This window comes from Hyposmocoma kahamanoa, unplaced genomic scaffold (assembly GCF_003589595.1).
Source record: "Hyposmocoma kahamanoa isolate Upper Pololo Valley unplaced genomic scaffold, ASM358959v1 244, whole genome shotgun sequence".
Taxonomy (NCBI): domain Eukaryota; kingdom Metazoa; phylum Arthropoda; class Insecta; order Lepidoptera; family Cosmopterigidae; genus Hyposmocoma; species Hyposmocoma kahamanoa.
The window spans coordinates 1,055,322-1,070,828 of record NW_020653761.1 but is presented as its reverse complement, the minus strand read 5'-3'; the positions used below and the strand labels follow the sequence as shown (position 1 = coordinate 1,070,828).

The 15,507-nt window shown below is 34.5% G+C and overlaps 1 protein-coding gene across 1 annotated transcript in view; it reads left to right on the top strand.

Annotated features, from left to right (window-relative positions):
• The window catches only part of LOC113228821 (transient receptor potential protein-like), a 38,612-nt gene extending 25,881 nt beyond the window's left edge, over positions 1-12,731 (top strand). The window contains exons 10-19 of the mRNA XM_026462225.1: positions 285-525; positions 1,063-1,186; positions 4,775-4,970; positions 6,504-6,668; positions 8,820-9,042; positions 9,746-9,908; positions 10,180-10,340; positions 10,897-11,076; positions 11,279-11,377; positions 11,974-12,731. Of these exons, the coding sequence (XP_026318010.1) occupies positions 285-525; positions 1,063-1,186; positions 4,775-4,970; positions 6,504-6,668; positions 8,820-9,042; positions 9,746-9,908; positions 10,180-10,340; positions 10,897-11,076; positions 11,279-11,377; positions 11,974-12,548 (2,127 nt within the window). The 3' untranslated portion in view covers positions 12,549-12,731. The remainder of the gene's footprint in view (positions 1-284; positions 526-1,062; positions 1,187-4,774; positions 4,971-6,503; positions 6,669-8,819; positions 9,043-9,745; positions 9,909-10,179; positions 10,341-10,896; positions 11,077-11,278; positions 11,378-11,973) is intronic.
• The last annotated feature ends 2,776 nt before the right edge of the window (positions 12,732-15,507 follow it).

Sequence of the window (15,507 nt, the reverse complement as noted above, 5' to 3'; positions counted from 1 at the left end):
GTCATACCTAGTCTTTTTATTTTTGTATTATTTTGTATTTGTCCCAGTGTGCAATAAAGAATATTTATATTGTATTGAATATCTTTTATATTAGCTATAGGGTCAAGAGCACTTTAAACTTGGCACTTAAAATTTAAATTCAATTCTACGTTCTTTTTGCAATAAATCGATCCAAAGTTTACGGTGTAAAGCTTGATGTGCTCTTGACTATACACCGTCTGTAAAAAATGAAAATTTGACGTAATTTTTCCACAAGGATTTCTATTACTCTATATCTCTTCCAGCGTGACTACAAAAATGGCCTAGATCCGTGGTACCCTCGCGAGCGTTGGGATTCTTACGATCCGATGCTTCTATCCGAAGGCGCCTTCGCAGCCGGCATGATCTTGTCATTCCTCAAACTGGTGCACATCTTCTCTATCAACCCTTACCTCGGGCCTTTGCAAGTCTCTTTAGGAAGAATGATATTGGATATCATTAAATTCTTCTTTGTTTATATGTTGGTGCTGTTTGCTTTTGGGTGTGGTGAGTAGAGACTTTCAATATCAATTTTAGGTTAGTAAACCATGTGGTTTAGTAATTTATAACTAACTAAAGCCAACTAAAGCGACACACCCTGAGGATCGAGCGCTTGGAGCCCCACCACAAAGTGAATTTTAATTAGCTTGTAGTGAAAATGCCCACCGATTATTTGGCAACCTATTTATTGAAGAAGGTGTTTTGGCCAAATTGTGTCGTTAACCGGTGATACCGAGGGCTGTTACCAGACGCCAAATTAGCCATGTTTTGTCGCCGACAAGTGCAATACGTTCAAACTAGTTATATAATTTTTAATTATATTTATTACATGTATGTTGGTATTTAAGTCATGTATATGGTTGATAATAGCTCGATTTAAATAAAAAACAAAATGTGTGAGAAGACGGTAGAAGATACTCACCAATTCAGAAATTCAGGAACCTTTGTAAGAGTTTGGTGTTTGTACTTGGATTTTCTGTATGAATAATTTCCTTACCAAAAGATTTCTAAAGACAAATAAATAGACAAATGCTTTTGCAACAGGTCTCAATCAACTCATGTGGTACTACGCCGAACTGGAGAAAATTAAATGCTATCATCATCCAAATGGAATACCAGATTTCGATAACCAAGAGCGAGCCTGCACTATTTGGAGAAGATATGCCAAGTAAGTAAGAAAAGATACCAATATTACTAAACCACATTATACTAAAGGTTATATTTACAGCTTCTGCGTACTTGGATGACAAAAATCCACGATAGTGACCCGTTTAGCTCTTGCAAGTCATCTCAATCTAAGATGTTTGAAATGAATGTTGTAAATGTATACAAATTTGTATTGGAAAAATGAAAAATGAAAAAAAAATGAAAAAAAAATGTTAAATGAATTCAAATTAGGTTTGCCAGAAGGCCGGGAAATCCGTGATTGTCCCGAAATTATCGTCTTGTCCCGTGTCCAGTAATTAGACTTTACTGTCCCGGATTCCGAACACTTTGAAGTTGTTTTTACTAACTTACTAGAGTCCTTTTCATAAAAGAAGTCCCTCAGACGCAGCGCTGTAGTCGTACGCAGGAATGTCAAAATATTGATTACGAATGACGTAACATTTTTGTAGGTACTCAATGAGTATAAAAACTCCCAAAAGATGGTAGAAAACAATGTTACGGCCATGTTATAACCGTCAAATTTGATAGGTCCTAATCGAGGCTTAATATTTAATTGTCATATATTTTTTGCTATGGCCCGTCTCCCTTACCCTACAAAATTGTCCGGGAAATGATAAATCAATATCTGGCAACCCTAATTCAAATGTATATTTTACAAGAGCAATCCCTAGAGTATCTTGTTCATTCTTCTCAAAATACTCTGCCTTACAAATGAGCAGTAGAGTTTAACTAATAACGATTTCAAGTGTAATTTGTTTACTTATGCAAGAAAGACGATTTGAATTTCGAATTTTGAATTTTACTCTGGCATATTTTAAGTTTAATCATGGACATATTTATTACACTAGTGTCGCACCCTTGGTGTTACAAGTTCACATCTAAAAAATGACAACTTTTCAGGAGAGATTTTTAAAGATTCTACAAACAAAATTAGTCGATAACTTTTTTATCTTAAATAGGAAATTTATAAAATTTCTCGTATACATTATTTGTTTCACGTAGTTTGTATTATTTTTATGACTTTCATGTGATTAAAGCACTTTTGACGTATGACCACATGTGGATAAATTATACCAATATACGTATTTTTTGTGTAGCGTTAAGTGACGGAAAGAACAAGTCGTGCGCGTGATAGTAAGCTACACGCCTGTCCATAACAGTTGCAATGCCACTCAGAGCTTTAAATCACAAAAATCTGAGGGCCACTACCACTACGCCCTTCACCCTGAGACATAAGTTGACAAGTCCCATGTGCTTGTAATTTCACCAGCACCCTTACCCTTCGCAACACAGTAATGCTGACATTACTGCTTGGCGGCAGAAATAGATAATAAGGTGGCAGTATTTTCCTAGACGAACTCTTTCACAAGGAGCTCTACGGCTACTAAACGTGCGTTATGTTTTAACTCAAAAACTTACCGAGTGCAGTAATAATGTATTGCAATAAAATTTATATTAAATTATAATTATTAAAAGTCATAATAAATATTTCTCGAAATCATAAAAAAATTTAAGTTGACAATGAGAAAATGTTAAAAGTATAAATTGTTATAACAATTTGACAAACACAAAGAAATTAATTATAATATTTTTCTTTCTTTGAGATATTAGGGCTGTAAACCAAAGTTAAATGCCATTCAAATATGATTATCGCATACGATTTATTGATATGAACAAACTCCGAAAACCTAGACCAAAACTCCAAAACTAAGTCATATCCTTGGTAATAAGTTCCACGTGTGATCATACGACAAAATACTACGAACTACATGAAACAATTTATGTATATATTAAATTTTGTAACTTCCTTATGGATGAAATTTTATAATACTCTCCTGAAATGTTTTGATTTTGCATATATGACCTTATTACACGAAGGATGTGATTCCTTGAAATCACACAATTTTTGCATAAATATTCCATGGCGAGAAGTATTTAAAACATAATAATGTGCCTTTAATAAATAGCCTTAACACGAATTTATTATTTTTTTTATTAAATAAATGAATTTATTAATTAAAATGAATCTGATATTTTTGATGTACTCGAGTATGATATCTACGCTCTTAGACAGCTTTCAGAAGCGAACATTCTCCACTAATAGTTGTATAATGTAATATAACTTGTATAATAATATTATTATTGCACGTTCATAGAGCAATTTTGATATGAGCTTCAATATATGACGTTTTCAACCGAAAATAGCTGCTCTATGAAAATTGTCTTGGGTTAGGTGCCACAGCTAACCATTACATGTTTTAATTAACTGCTGGCATGAATCTACGTGGATACTTTAATCTATGGACAAACCTTCTCTTTACCCATTTTAGAAATGTGATAACTTTTGCACTTTCGAAATCAATGTGTCTTAAATAGTATATTTTAGTCAATATCACGATGTTTTTACTACAATGATATTCATAGGGCCGGCTACCTCGCCCAACGCATTAGCGTAGCAATATAAAGGGGAAATGCTGCCAGCATCTTGGGCACCTTGGCGCGGGGACCCAATTTTATTCATGTAATTTAATTCTAGTTTAGTTTTTGGTATCTAAGATTGTATTGTACAGTGTCAAGAGCACGTCAAACTAGACACTTAAGATTTAAATCTAACACTTACACTTACGATAAGAACGGTCCAAAGTTCAAAGTGTCAAGCTTGACGTGCTCTTGACTGTACCAATGTATTTTAACTTATTGCCTAATAAAAATAATGTTTTTTTCATTCAATTAAGGTCGTTAATAACTACGACAGTCTTGTCGAATTCCACCGCCTATACGTGATGAGTCTTCTAAACACATATTCAAAGCACTTTACCGGCAACACCTATTCTCGTTACAAAAATCTGTCTAATTTGTTAAAATTTTACTATTACCTATTAGTTTTCATATCCCTATGTACTCTTTTTGGTAGCCTTTCGAATTTACTTACAGTTACACTTATATATTTACATATATCCGCACATGCAGGTATATATTGAATAGGTTATTTTAGATGCTATTCACACTTTATTACATTTATCATTTTAATGAACAATTTCCCTCCAAGTCGTTTATTATATCTTTCATCTCTCTCGTTGATTCTGACTAAAACCCAGCGCCTTAGGGAACTTAGGCATATAGGCATATGCCTAAGTTCCCTAAGGCAATTAGCTTAGGCAAGCATATGCTGAGTCAGCGTCATTTCACTTCTATGACAAAAAATGTTTTATTTTTCCTGTTGTATCTATCTAATCTGTATTTGTATCGTACTAGTGGATAAAGTGGTACCTATCTAATTATATTAATATTAACGTACGGATAATTATTATATAAACGGTGATATTCATATATTTTTTTATGAAAATACTTTACTAGTATGTTGGTATTATTGATATGAAAATCGAAAGTACACAAAGAAGGTTCCGTACATTCCGTAGCGCAATTGGGAGAGCGGTAGCTCCGGTTTGACGAGGTCGCTGGTTTGGGTCCAACCGAATCGAATGATTTTTTCTTTGTGTTAATTCGGTCAAACAATCATCAATAATAATGAGTGTGAAATTTGGACAAACTCCTGAAGAACTATTGCCATCAACTGTTTCTTTTTCAGCTTATTCGAAACTTCTCAGTCTCTCTTCTGGGCGTCTTTCGGTCTTGTGGACCTGACGACATTCGAACTGACCGGCATTAAGAGCTTTACCCGCTTCTGGGCATTGCTGACCTTCGGCTCATACTCCGTTATCAATATTATTGTGCTATTGAACATGCTTATTGCTATGATGTCCAATTCTTATCAGATCATTTCGGTAAGTCTTATGACGATTTTCTACATATGTGAGAGGTAAAGAGCCCTTAGTGCCAAACAGTAAACTACAAAGCGTTTTGAAGATAATGAGGCTCTTAATTAGGCATTTAAGGACAAATAAGATACGTTAAATAAAATACAAACGACGATACGAATTAATTTATTTTGTCATTGCGTGATTGTCAGTAGATTCTGAAGCAATGTTTGTAAAAACATCTCAATTCCAAAACGTATTTGAGGTCCTTTACTCTCCAACAGATCGATACCTTCAATAAACACTACGCCATCTTTATTTGTTTGTAATTTTCTGCTATTTTTGTAAACAACCATATTTATTTACTAATATTATGCTCCCTGAATTTTGTGAAAAAAAATAAAGAATCAAAATAAAAACAGAACAGGTCCAAAAATTAAATTGGCTTTGTGTTCATTGGAGCTATCGAGGTATATGTTTAATATTAAAATATCTCACAAAACGACTAGAAGGAACAAATTATGGAGACGAAATTCGCAACTTCACACAGTGTTAGGTATAAACTACTTACAATGAACCCGCGGGAACTGGAGGCCGACCACAACCTCTTAAAACAATTTACTTCAACCTTACATTGACTTTTCGTACCATAACGCGCTTAAGGTAAGCTTATTGTAATGTTAAAACTATGTTGTTTTATTGGCAGTCACAAAGACTATTCATTCACTCAGTTCGTACTATGACGCGACTATAATATTAAAGTAATATTGCTCTTATGTCAAATTTAGCGATCTTAAAACAGTTACACGGATGCAATGGGAACAATATTATTTTCAGTTTTATTGTCTTAATATTGATTTGTAATGATTAAAAGTTAAGTTGAACTTATTTATTTACATATATCACTTCAATATTTTGTTTATTTTTTTATATATTAGCACATAGTACATAATTTTTCGTTAAATAAAAATACGCGATATTTCTTTCGTAGAATTATAACGGCGCCATCTATATGCTCCTTGGCGAAGCTAACAGTTGACACCAGACTATTGTTCCGATTTCACAGCGTGACTATCAAGACTCAGCTTGTTTTATTTATTTTTCTTCATGAAAATGCGGAATAATAATTGAAAACAACGTAATTTTAATAGATTTCATTATTACATGCGTTTCTTTTTTAGCAGTTGAAATTCTCTGAATGTAAATAATATTAAGTACTTAAACATTTATACTACGATAAGACGATTCGGAACATCAAAAAAGAAAGAGATGGCATTACGAAGGTCACATAGCGTTATCTCTTTCCTATTTTTAGTAAGGACAATATTGGGAAATCATTCGTTCTTTCAATCACTTTTACAATAATACATTGCGTGGTTGACAGGTTCGTCATGGTGCGAATATGAGTGATACAATAATAAGCTTACTTTAAGCTTACATTGTAATAAGATTGTTTTTGGAAAGGTTATGGTAGGCCCCCTGCTAAGGCTTAACACTTGCTATAAACCAAATAACCCGTCAGAGAAGTCAGCTTATTAATAAATGCATTTATTGTGACAGGAACGAGCTGACATGGAATGGAAATTTGCGCGCAGTACACTCTGGATGTCATATTTCGACGACGGCGACACTGTTCCTCCACCGTTCAACATCATACCTACCCCGAAGCAATTAGTGGGATGGATAAATAACTGTTTCACCAGCAGAGACAGAGGATCTATTATAGTAACTTTTATAATATATTACTTAATCGTATCCATGGTATAAATAAGACTAAATGTGATCACCAGTTATCGGAAATGAGGGTGTTAATTTACCTAAAGTGTGAATGTTTCCTTAGTATGGATATACCCATTTCGTTATCATTGCATAATATTATAAAATTTCTTTTTTTACTGTTTACTTGCTAAACATTCCAAAACATAGGTTGTCTCATGTTTATTTTTTAAGTGCCTAAAGCATTTAAATACGTAAGTGCCTATATAAACACAAGTACAATATTATTTTTGAGACAATAATGTGTAGCAACAACTGAAGCGACACAACCTCAAATGGCTTTGGTTGATTCCGCATAACAGTGAAGGTGTTGAATCACTCACTTTGGAAAAAATATATAACAAAATTGAAAATATACAGTGATTAATGGTCCCGGTGATACACGGTGTGAAAACACAATTCCTAAAAAATTTCACGATAGAAAAAACATAAACGAGTTGTTTTGAATATCATAGCAGTACTCTCTGTCGCACCTTGCGCTCTTCTTCTACTCTTTCTCTGAACTGTCCTATCCATTCCTCAAAATACTTTTCCAACTCCTTCACTATTAGGAGCATCAAGCTGTGGAATGACCTGCCTGAGTCGATCAGACGAGCAAAGACTATTGAGTCATTTAAAATCCTAGTTAAGGCTCATTACCTTAAATTATAAATTCTACTCTGCTGTCTTATTTATTGGTTTTCTTTTCTTTTTAATTTTTTAATTTTCCTCTTCTGTGGTGATAACATATTTATTTGTATGTATTATATTAGTATTTAAGTATTTATGTAATTTATATGTTAGTAGATATTTATTATTTATTTCATTCATATATTATGATGTTTAATAATAATATCATATTTATTGCGCCCTCTATTATTATTACTACTTTTAGTTTATCCTATCACCCCAAGGTTGCCTGGCAGAGATTGCTATTTAGCAATAAGGCCGCCTGTTGTACACTGTATTTTTGATTGTTTTGTATTTTTGCTTGTTTATTGTGCAATAAAGAATATTGAATTGAATTAAACTCACTTCGAAATTTTACAAGAAAACCGCTGTATTCAATAGGTACTTTACACATAACAATTATTTTTTTTAAATATCAACTAAACTAAATAGAACACGTATAGTATACAATATACATTTATCAAATAGCTTTAATTACGTTTGTAAAAAAATAAATTCTGGAATAAAGCCAGTGTTAGTACAGGAAAAATTTTAATTCGATCTAAGGTTTACTTTTAATGGGAGACAACAATTTGTCGCCAATGTACTCAAATTTCAATAAATAATATGCATTGTCAAATATAATCAGTTCCGAGAATTCCCGAAATTTGTAGAAGGGAATGTCCGCATTATTCTTTAGTTTAACTAAATGAACTCCCACGATTCCGATCACAAGTGATCATACATCAAGTGCTTTTATCATCACATGAAAGCCGTAAAAATAATATGTAACTACTTGAAACAAATTACGCATATGTAAGATTTTATAACACTCCCATTCAAACATAAAATGGTATCAATTAATTTCCTTCGTAAAATCTAAACTTCTCTTGAAAAGTTGTCATTTTGCAAATACGACCTTATTACACAAAGGGTGCGATATAATCCTGCTATTCATTGAAATCAGTTCAGCAATGTTTGGATTTAGGTTTCTAAAATAATCTGATTACCAAAAAATGCCTCTCACTCGAAAAACTTAAGCCTAAATTTACATAATGGTAGATTCAGTGGCCTATATGGGTTATTCTGTACATTCAAGCAAGGTATACTGACCTGATGGACTGTCTTTACGCTATGATTAAGTGTGGAATATAACCCACACTGAAATTAGCATTCTCCTCCAACACACTCCGGAAAATCACCTTTCTCTTTCAAATTCACTTCTCTCTGTGAACTGACACTAAACTTAAACGTAAGACCTACTTTGATTATCCGAATATAATTATGGATATTGAACGGGAATGTGTAGAGGTCATAGAGGTGTAAATTCTTGTATTTCATGACTGTGCAGAAAAAGGGAGTAGGAATTAGAATCTTCTGTACCAACCCTTACATGCGGATAGCACAAATGTTTTGAGTGCAATTTTACAACCTTACTATTACTTCTAACAGAACAAATCCCGCGAGAAAGCACGTCAAGACCATGAAGCGGTAATGCGGGTCCTGGTCCGGCGATACGTGATGGCTGAGCAAAGAGCTCGCGATGAGGTCGGCGTCACCGAAGACGACGTTATGGAGATCCGACAGGATATCTCCACGTTACGATATGAGCTCATCGATATCCTGCATAACAATGGCATGAAGACGCCTAGGATCAATCAACAGGATGCTACAGGTAAAAATGTGTTATCTTGCCTGTCTACTAAACTTTATTGAAAGAAAATCAAATACATTTGAGCCCAATAAATCCTTTTATAGCAAGCAATAGGTAATGTGATTAGCTCACACAAATTTACATTACATTAGCCCATTAGTATTTTAGTAGAAATTACAAAAGTTAGGACACAATTTGTAAAATCTGTTCTTTAAAAACAGTACTGCGGCATATTTTAAATTATCGTAACAGTGCAGTTACGATCAATCTTAAACTGTTCAAGGTGCTTTTAAAAAGAAGCAGGTTGAAAATCCGAGCCGCCACTTTTACAGCTTATATTGTTACCCCTAAATAAAATCCAATATACTTATTTAAAATCCAAGTTCACTATCGGATCAAGACTGAGCTGCTGGCCCCACCACGGGTCTTTTATAACTTTCGTTGAGGTGGTAGTTTGAAGTTAGGCGTGAATACCCAGGGCGATCCGAAATTGTACTAAAGTAGTCAATACAACAAGTAAACAAGTCATGCGCGAAGTTAGGGAATACCATAGTGGTACTAAAATAGTCAATAGAAGAAGGAAATGGGTAAAGCGTAACAATATGGTGTTCCTGATTTCTGAAACAACCACTGCGAAACTGCGAATGAAAGAAAGATGAGACTCGAACTCTATGCTGGGGCTGGTAGTAAGAAATAGAAAAAATACGCCAATTTTCTTTTTCAGTATCGGGCAAGAAAGGCAAAGTCATGGAGCGACGCATCCTGAAGGACTTCCAGATCGGAATTGTGGAAGGCATAATCAAAGATGTTATTTCACGCGAGACCAAGCCTAAAGATGTTTTCAGTCAGATTGCTAAGGCGATTGTTCGACGGGGAAGTACTGACAGGTTCGGACGTTTTGGTATATTCATTGGTTTAATGGGTTCTAGTGTAAATTCAATGTTTAAAAATTGGTGATCCTAACACAGATGCCTATCGTACTTGTGATAACAACGAACCAAATATTTGGTTTCGTTTAAAAATGTGCGCCTCTGAAACTGTATTCGTGATCTTTTTTGCAATTTCCGATATGGTGAGACTTACATGTTACACCCGAGCAGTAATTTGTGTTGAAGTCGACTTTCTTTGAATTCTTTTTAAAACTAACTTTTTTTATAGCAAGAAACGCGACTGGAATGCGGTCGTGCGCACGAATACGATGCAGCGTGACCCTATTGGTACAACGGCTGAACTACAAATCAAGCGCTGCCGACAATCACTTAGAGCTCATATCCTTGACAATGTTGAAGCTCGTACCATTGATCCGCAGAAATTGCTAGGTATGCGCAAGGAACACCTTGAATGAATCATAATAATTCTATCTTATCCAAAGATCAGAGTCCTGATTTTGATTCAAATCGGAATCGATCCGATCGGGTAGTCTCAAAATCAGATGAGTTTCTGAGCGAGAAGATGAACCTGATTCAAATACTATATCTTTCTAATTTGTGAGTTAAATCAACTATTGTCCCGATTAGAAATGTTAAAAGTTTCCGATCGGCCAGTTGTGAATCGCAATTATGCGCCTCGACTCGGAAAAGACGCAGCTTCCAATCGGGAGAGTCAATCAAAATCTAACTGCTGGTTGGACATTATGTTGGGCCACGCAATTATTGCAAAATGTTCAGTTCTTTATTGCTAACTGTAGCTTACGACATTTGCTTATGAAATGGATTAGGAGTTTAGCGTTTACATAAGTAGTTTTGGATAATGCCTCCGGGGCATAATCTGATACTCATAAAACAGGCTTAAATCCCAAATTTAAAATGAGGTCACTGTGTGATTGTCAATCACATTTATTTTGGTAAACATTGTTAATCACTGTTCAACTTTCAGAGTACAACCCAAATCTGCAAGAGGTAACGCCAACAACGCGAGTAGCATACGCGAAATTCATGCGCAGCAAGATCAAATCCGATTTCACGGCGAAAGAAAACAGAAAGAAAACCTCAGAATCCGAAATCAGTTTGGAGGACGAGGTGTTTGAAACGCCCAAAAAGCAAGCCTCCAAAAGATGTAAGTCTTATTTGTTTCAATTAAGCTATAAATTTTAATTATTTTATTTACATACATATCCTGCGCTGATCCCAAATAATGAGGTAAGGGGAGGATAATGATTCTACCTAATTAAGAGATTGAGAAGTGACGTTTGATATTTTATGTTTTGTAGTGTTGTGTTTGTGTAAACAATTTAACAGATTTATTCTTATTTGTACAGATAAATCGTTCCGTAGCAGAACGCCAATCCCGGAAACATCAGACGACGAAGGACTTAAAGACAATGAAGTAAAAGTGGAAGCTGATATTGAAGATAAAGGTACAATTTACTAATAAAAGTTCAAATTGCCTTTCTGAAAACGGTACTGCGGTGACGAATACCTGCGTACTTCATTTTATACCACCTTCTTAATTGTTTCTCAACGTCCATCGCTCAAATCAATAACATCATGAGCTAACCGTATCTATGTTAAATGACAGAGACAAAACTCTGGTATGAACTGACGTCGATTGTCTAAAATGTATTTTTCAGATCGTGCACCCATATCATCAAACCAGGTTTAAGCTATCAATCCATACACATTACTTTATTGTCCGGGACGCTGGCCCAAGTACCTTTAGTGAAAGAAAAGATTTTATGAACTCCGATATACAGGTTTACAAATTGCATTTCTTTGCCGTTCACCATGTTAGCCATATCCTTCGTACTCGGGTGTTTCTTATTCTTCCAACAGCGTAGATTTAAGTTTCAGATGACATTGATCCCATTCAAACCAATCACGTCTAGCGTGATGTCGTTGCCAGAGATTTAATTAGTTAAACTGACATGACGGTGATTCAGGAGCCAAAAAAGTTCATTCCCGTTTCGGCTAGCATTACTTCTAATATATATTTTAGCCTCAATCATATTTCCAGGTTCCGAAGGTGGATCGGAACAAACAAGACCATTGAAATCATCGTCTCAAGAACCATCAGAACCGAGTACACCAGGTTACGACCCCATCAGTGATAAACGTCTACCACCGCCACCGCAATTTGATACCAAAGAGCATATCGTACAAATCGAAGAACCCGAATCTCCATCAACAACTCTTTATATAACTAAAGAAGAAGATTATTGTTTGCAAAAGCCTTTAAGTCCTACTACGAATGAATGCTCTCAGTTAGAACAAATACTTTCCGCTTCGACTCTGGACTCCCAGTATAGACAAATGACAAAAGACCCTGAATTAGGTCTACCTGAAGCCAGTTCTTCAAAGGTTTCAGAACAATCACCAGTAATATCTGAATCTACAAGCGGGACTCCTAAATTTAGTTCTACATTGACTGCTCCTAGTCCGAGTCCTACGACTTCCAGTCCCACGACTCCTAGACATACTTCTAGCCCTAGATCTTCTGGAGTTAGCCCTGCAATATCCCCTTCGATGACTACTAAAACTGATAAGGGTAAGTCCAAAGTGACTGGCAAAGTTGTTTCTGGCTGGCTATAAATTTTAACACTAAGTGATGCCTCATTGCATTACCTAAATTGCAATGTGCTAAGAAATTTTGCTCACACTTTACTTACTACTTAAAATTGCCTTTATTATATGTTTAAGTGTGAGTAATAGCCACTGAAATTAGTATAATGTAAATGGGGTTTTCAAATTAGTATTCGACCCTGAAAATAATGGTAGAGCTAGATGCCATTTTTCGTGTTTTCGGTAGACGATGTAAGTTCTTAAAAATCCGTAAGAAATGAAGGGCTGAAATATAACTTATTAGCTTATAATATATGTATTTTGACCAAAATTGACGTATTAGTGAGATATTAAATGCCTTAGTATAATGAGAGCAATAACGAGAAAAAGATTATTTATTATGTAAGAATTAATATAAATCAAACAAAAATTGCAGAAATGCACGATATTTTTATGATATTAGTAATTAGGATGTAATTAAGTATATACGTCAGAATGAATGAAAGGAAAAGGTGTAAACACACTATAACCGGCTTGCAACTGATTATAGAGGCAGTTTTCCTATAAATTATGTGGATTGGCGGTGGCGAGTATAATTATGGAAAAACAGATTTCTTTTGTTTCAATTAAGTAATGTATACTATAAGTTAAGTTGACTGGTATTTATGTAGGCATTATGTTCCATACACATAATATCTTTGCATTTTACTCTGTCACGGCTCAAGTTTGAATTACGTAACCCTACGAGAGACAGACTTTCATAATTACAAATTTCAATTGTAATTCAGTAAATAAAAATATCCATGAAACAAAGTACAAATTGTACAGTCGACGCCCTAAGATACTCGGGTACAACTAGCTGACCATGTGGTTCTAAGTACATAAGCGTGAAGAATCAGCGTTAAACAAATTCACTTTAACTTGTGAACTGTAATAGTATTTTTCATCACACTTGCTCGTAAATAGTGTATTTACGTGCAGGCTATCTTGACTACAATGCCCCAAACCGGCCTATATGCCTAAAACCCTCGGGCCTTTTCCTTCTCATTACAGCTATGGTAGTGTAATAAGAAAAAAGGCCCGAAGATTATATTTGGGACATTATAATCAAGTTAGTCTGCATGCTATAATACTAATCACTCGCAAATGCGATGAAAAACATTGTATGTTTACACAGGCGGTACGGGAATTACGAACTTCGGAATTACGGGCTTCTAATAGAGTCTCGTTCGTAATTCTTTATTTATCGCCCTTAATACACAATGTACTATTATGCAATCATTGTATTATATGTAATGTGGGTTCTTAAAGTCGAGTACCGTGTTTAGGCCGTGAGGCTTTGCCGAGTGGTCTAAGTAATAGGTACGAGATTTTCGCTCCGTGGCGAAACTAACAGTTGACACTAGACTAGTTCCGAATTCACAACGTTACTATCAAGACTCAGCTTCTTTTATTTATTTTTCTTCATGACAATGCGGAATAATTATTTAAAACAATGTAATTTTAATACATTTTATTATTATATACTTTTATTTTTTTAACAGTCAAAATTCTCTGAATGTAAATAACATTACGTACTTAAACATTTATACTACGATAAGACGATTCGGAACATCCAAAAAGAAAGAGATGGTATTGTATAGTTGACATAGCGTTATCTCTTTCTTATTTTTAGTAAGGAATAGACAATATTGGGAAATCATTGGTTCTTTCAATCACTTTTGCAATAATACATTACTATGTTGACATGTTCGTCATGGTACGAATATGAGTAATATTATAATAAGCCTACTTTAAACTTGAAATAAGATTGTTTTTGGAAAGGTTTTGGTAGGCCCCCAGGAGTAGAATAATCAGTGAATGACATTTTAAGAAACCTTTTAAGCCAATTTGATCTTTAACGTATAAGCTGGAATTCCTTTACAATTTTTCTATTGAATGTGTAAAATGGTAGAGGGTCAGATATCTTAGGGTATCAACTGTACATAATAGAGATTCAAAACCTGCTTTAAACGCCATATCGAGTTGAGTAGTGGACTTTAGTCACGATTTTGAGGTCAGGGTGAACTTTTCATCATAATTAACTATGTTTGTAATAGACAATAGCAAGTTGTTAATTGAATTTGAAACGCTGTTTCACTGAACAAATATTACCGTTTGTTAACTTAATTTGTAAGTGAATTAAAATAAATTGTTTTACGATTTAAGCACTTTGTTTGTTTTGGTTCATACATAATATCGATTTTGTAGTTAACCTACTTTCTTCGTAAGGTCAATGAAAATTTTTGGGTATAATGACCGTACCAGGTGAAACTGTACTACACTGTAGGTACTCACGCACACTATAGGTACTTTGCATTGTACATAATAAAAAAATACGAAATCGCCTAGACGTCGAAACAGCTAGATTGGTTTAATTCAGTTACTTTCACAGTTTAATGACACACGGCAATTTGCTTTGGTTTCCTGTAGAAACGTGCGGTTAGGGCAATTTACAATCGGAGCCCCTGAGTGTCTATGAGTAGAGATGGAAAAAACTGGTTATTTTTTTAAACCTTTAAAGGTTATGCTTTTTTTTAAAAAAGCGTGCTTTTTAAATCCCGTTTAGTTTGAAACTAACAAAATGGTTTAGAAAACGTTTAAGCGCATAGACTTTTATGTTAAAAAAAGCTTGCAACGTTGTTTTATTGATAGCGAAACGCGAGTGTCGACCACTAAAGGTTTTAAGATAAGCAAGTTTTTTTGTAAAAAAAAACGATCTATATTTTGAACATAACATTACTATATTAACATTTTGTTCATTGGCGTTTAAAAGCGTTTAAAAACATAAGTTGTTTAACTTTTGTAGTTGTTAACCGTTGAAATGGAAAATACTGCTTGTTTTTTAACGTCAAAACGTACGTTTAAAAAGCGTGCTTGTAAAAGCGCTTTTCACCTAAACGCTTTTTAGGTTGATGCTTAAAAAGTCGTTTAGAAAAACGTTTAAGCG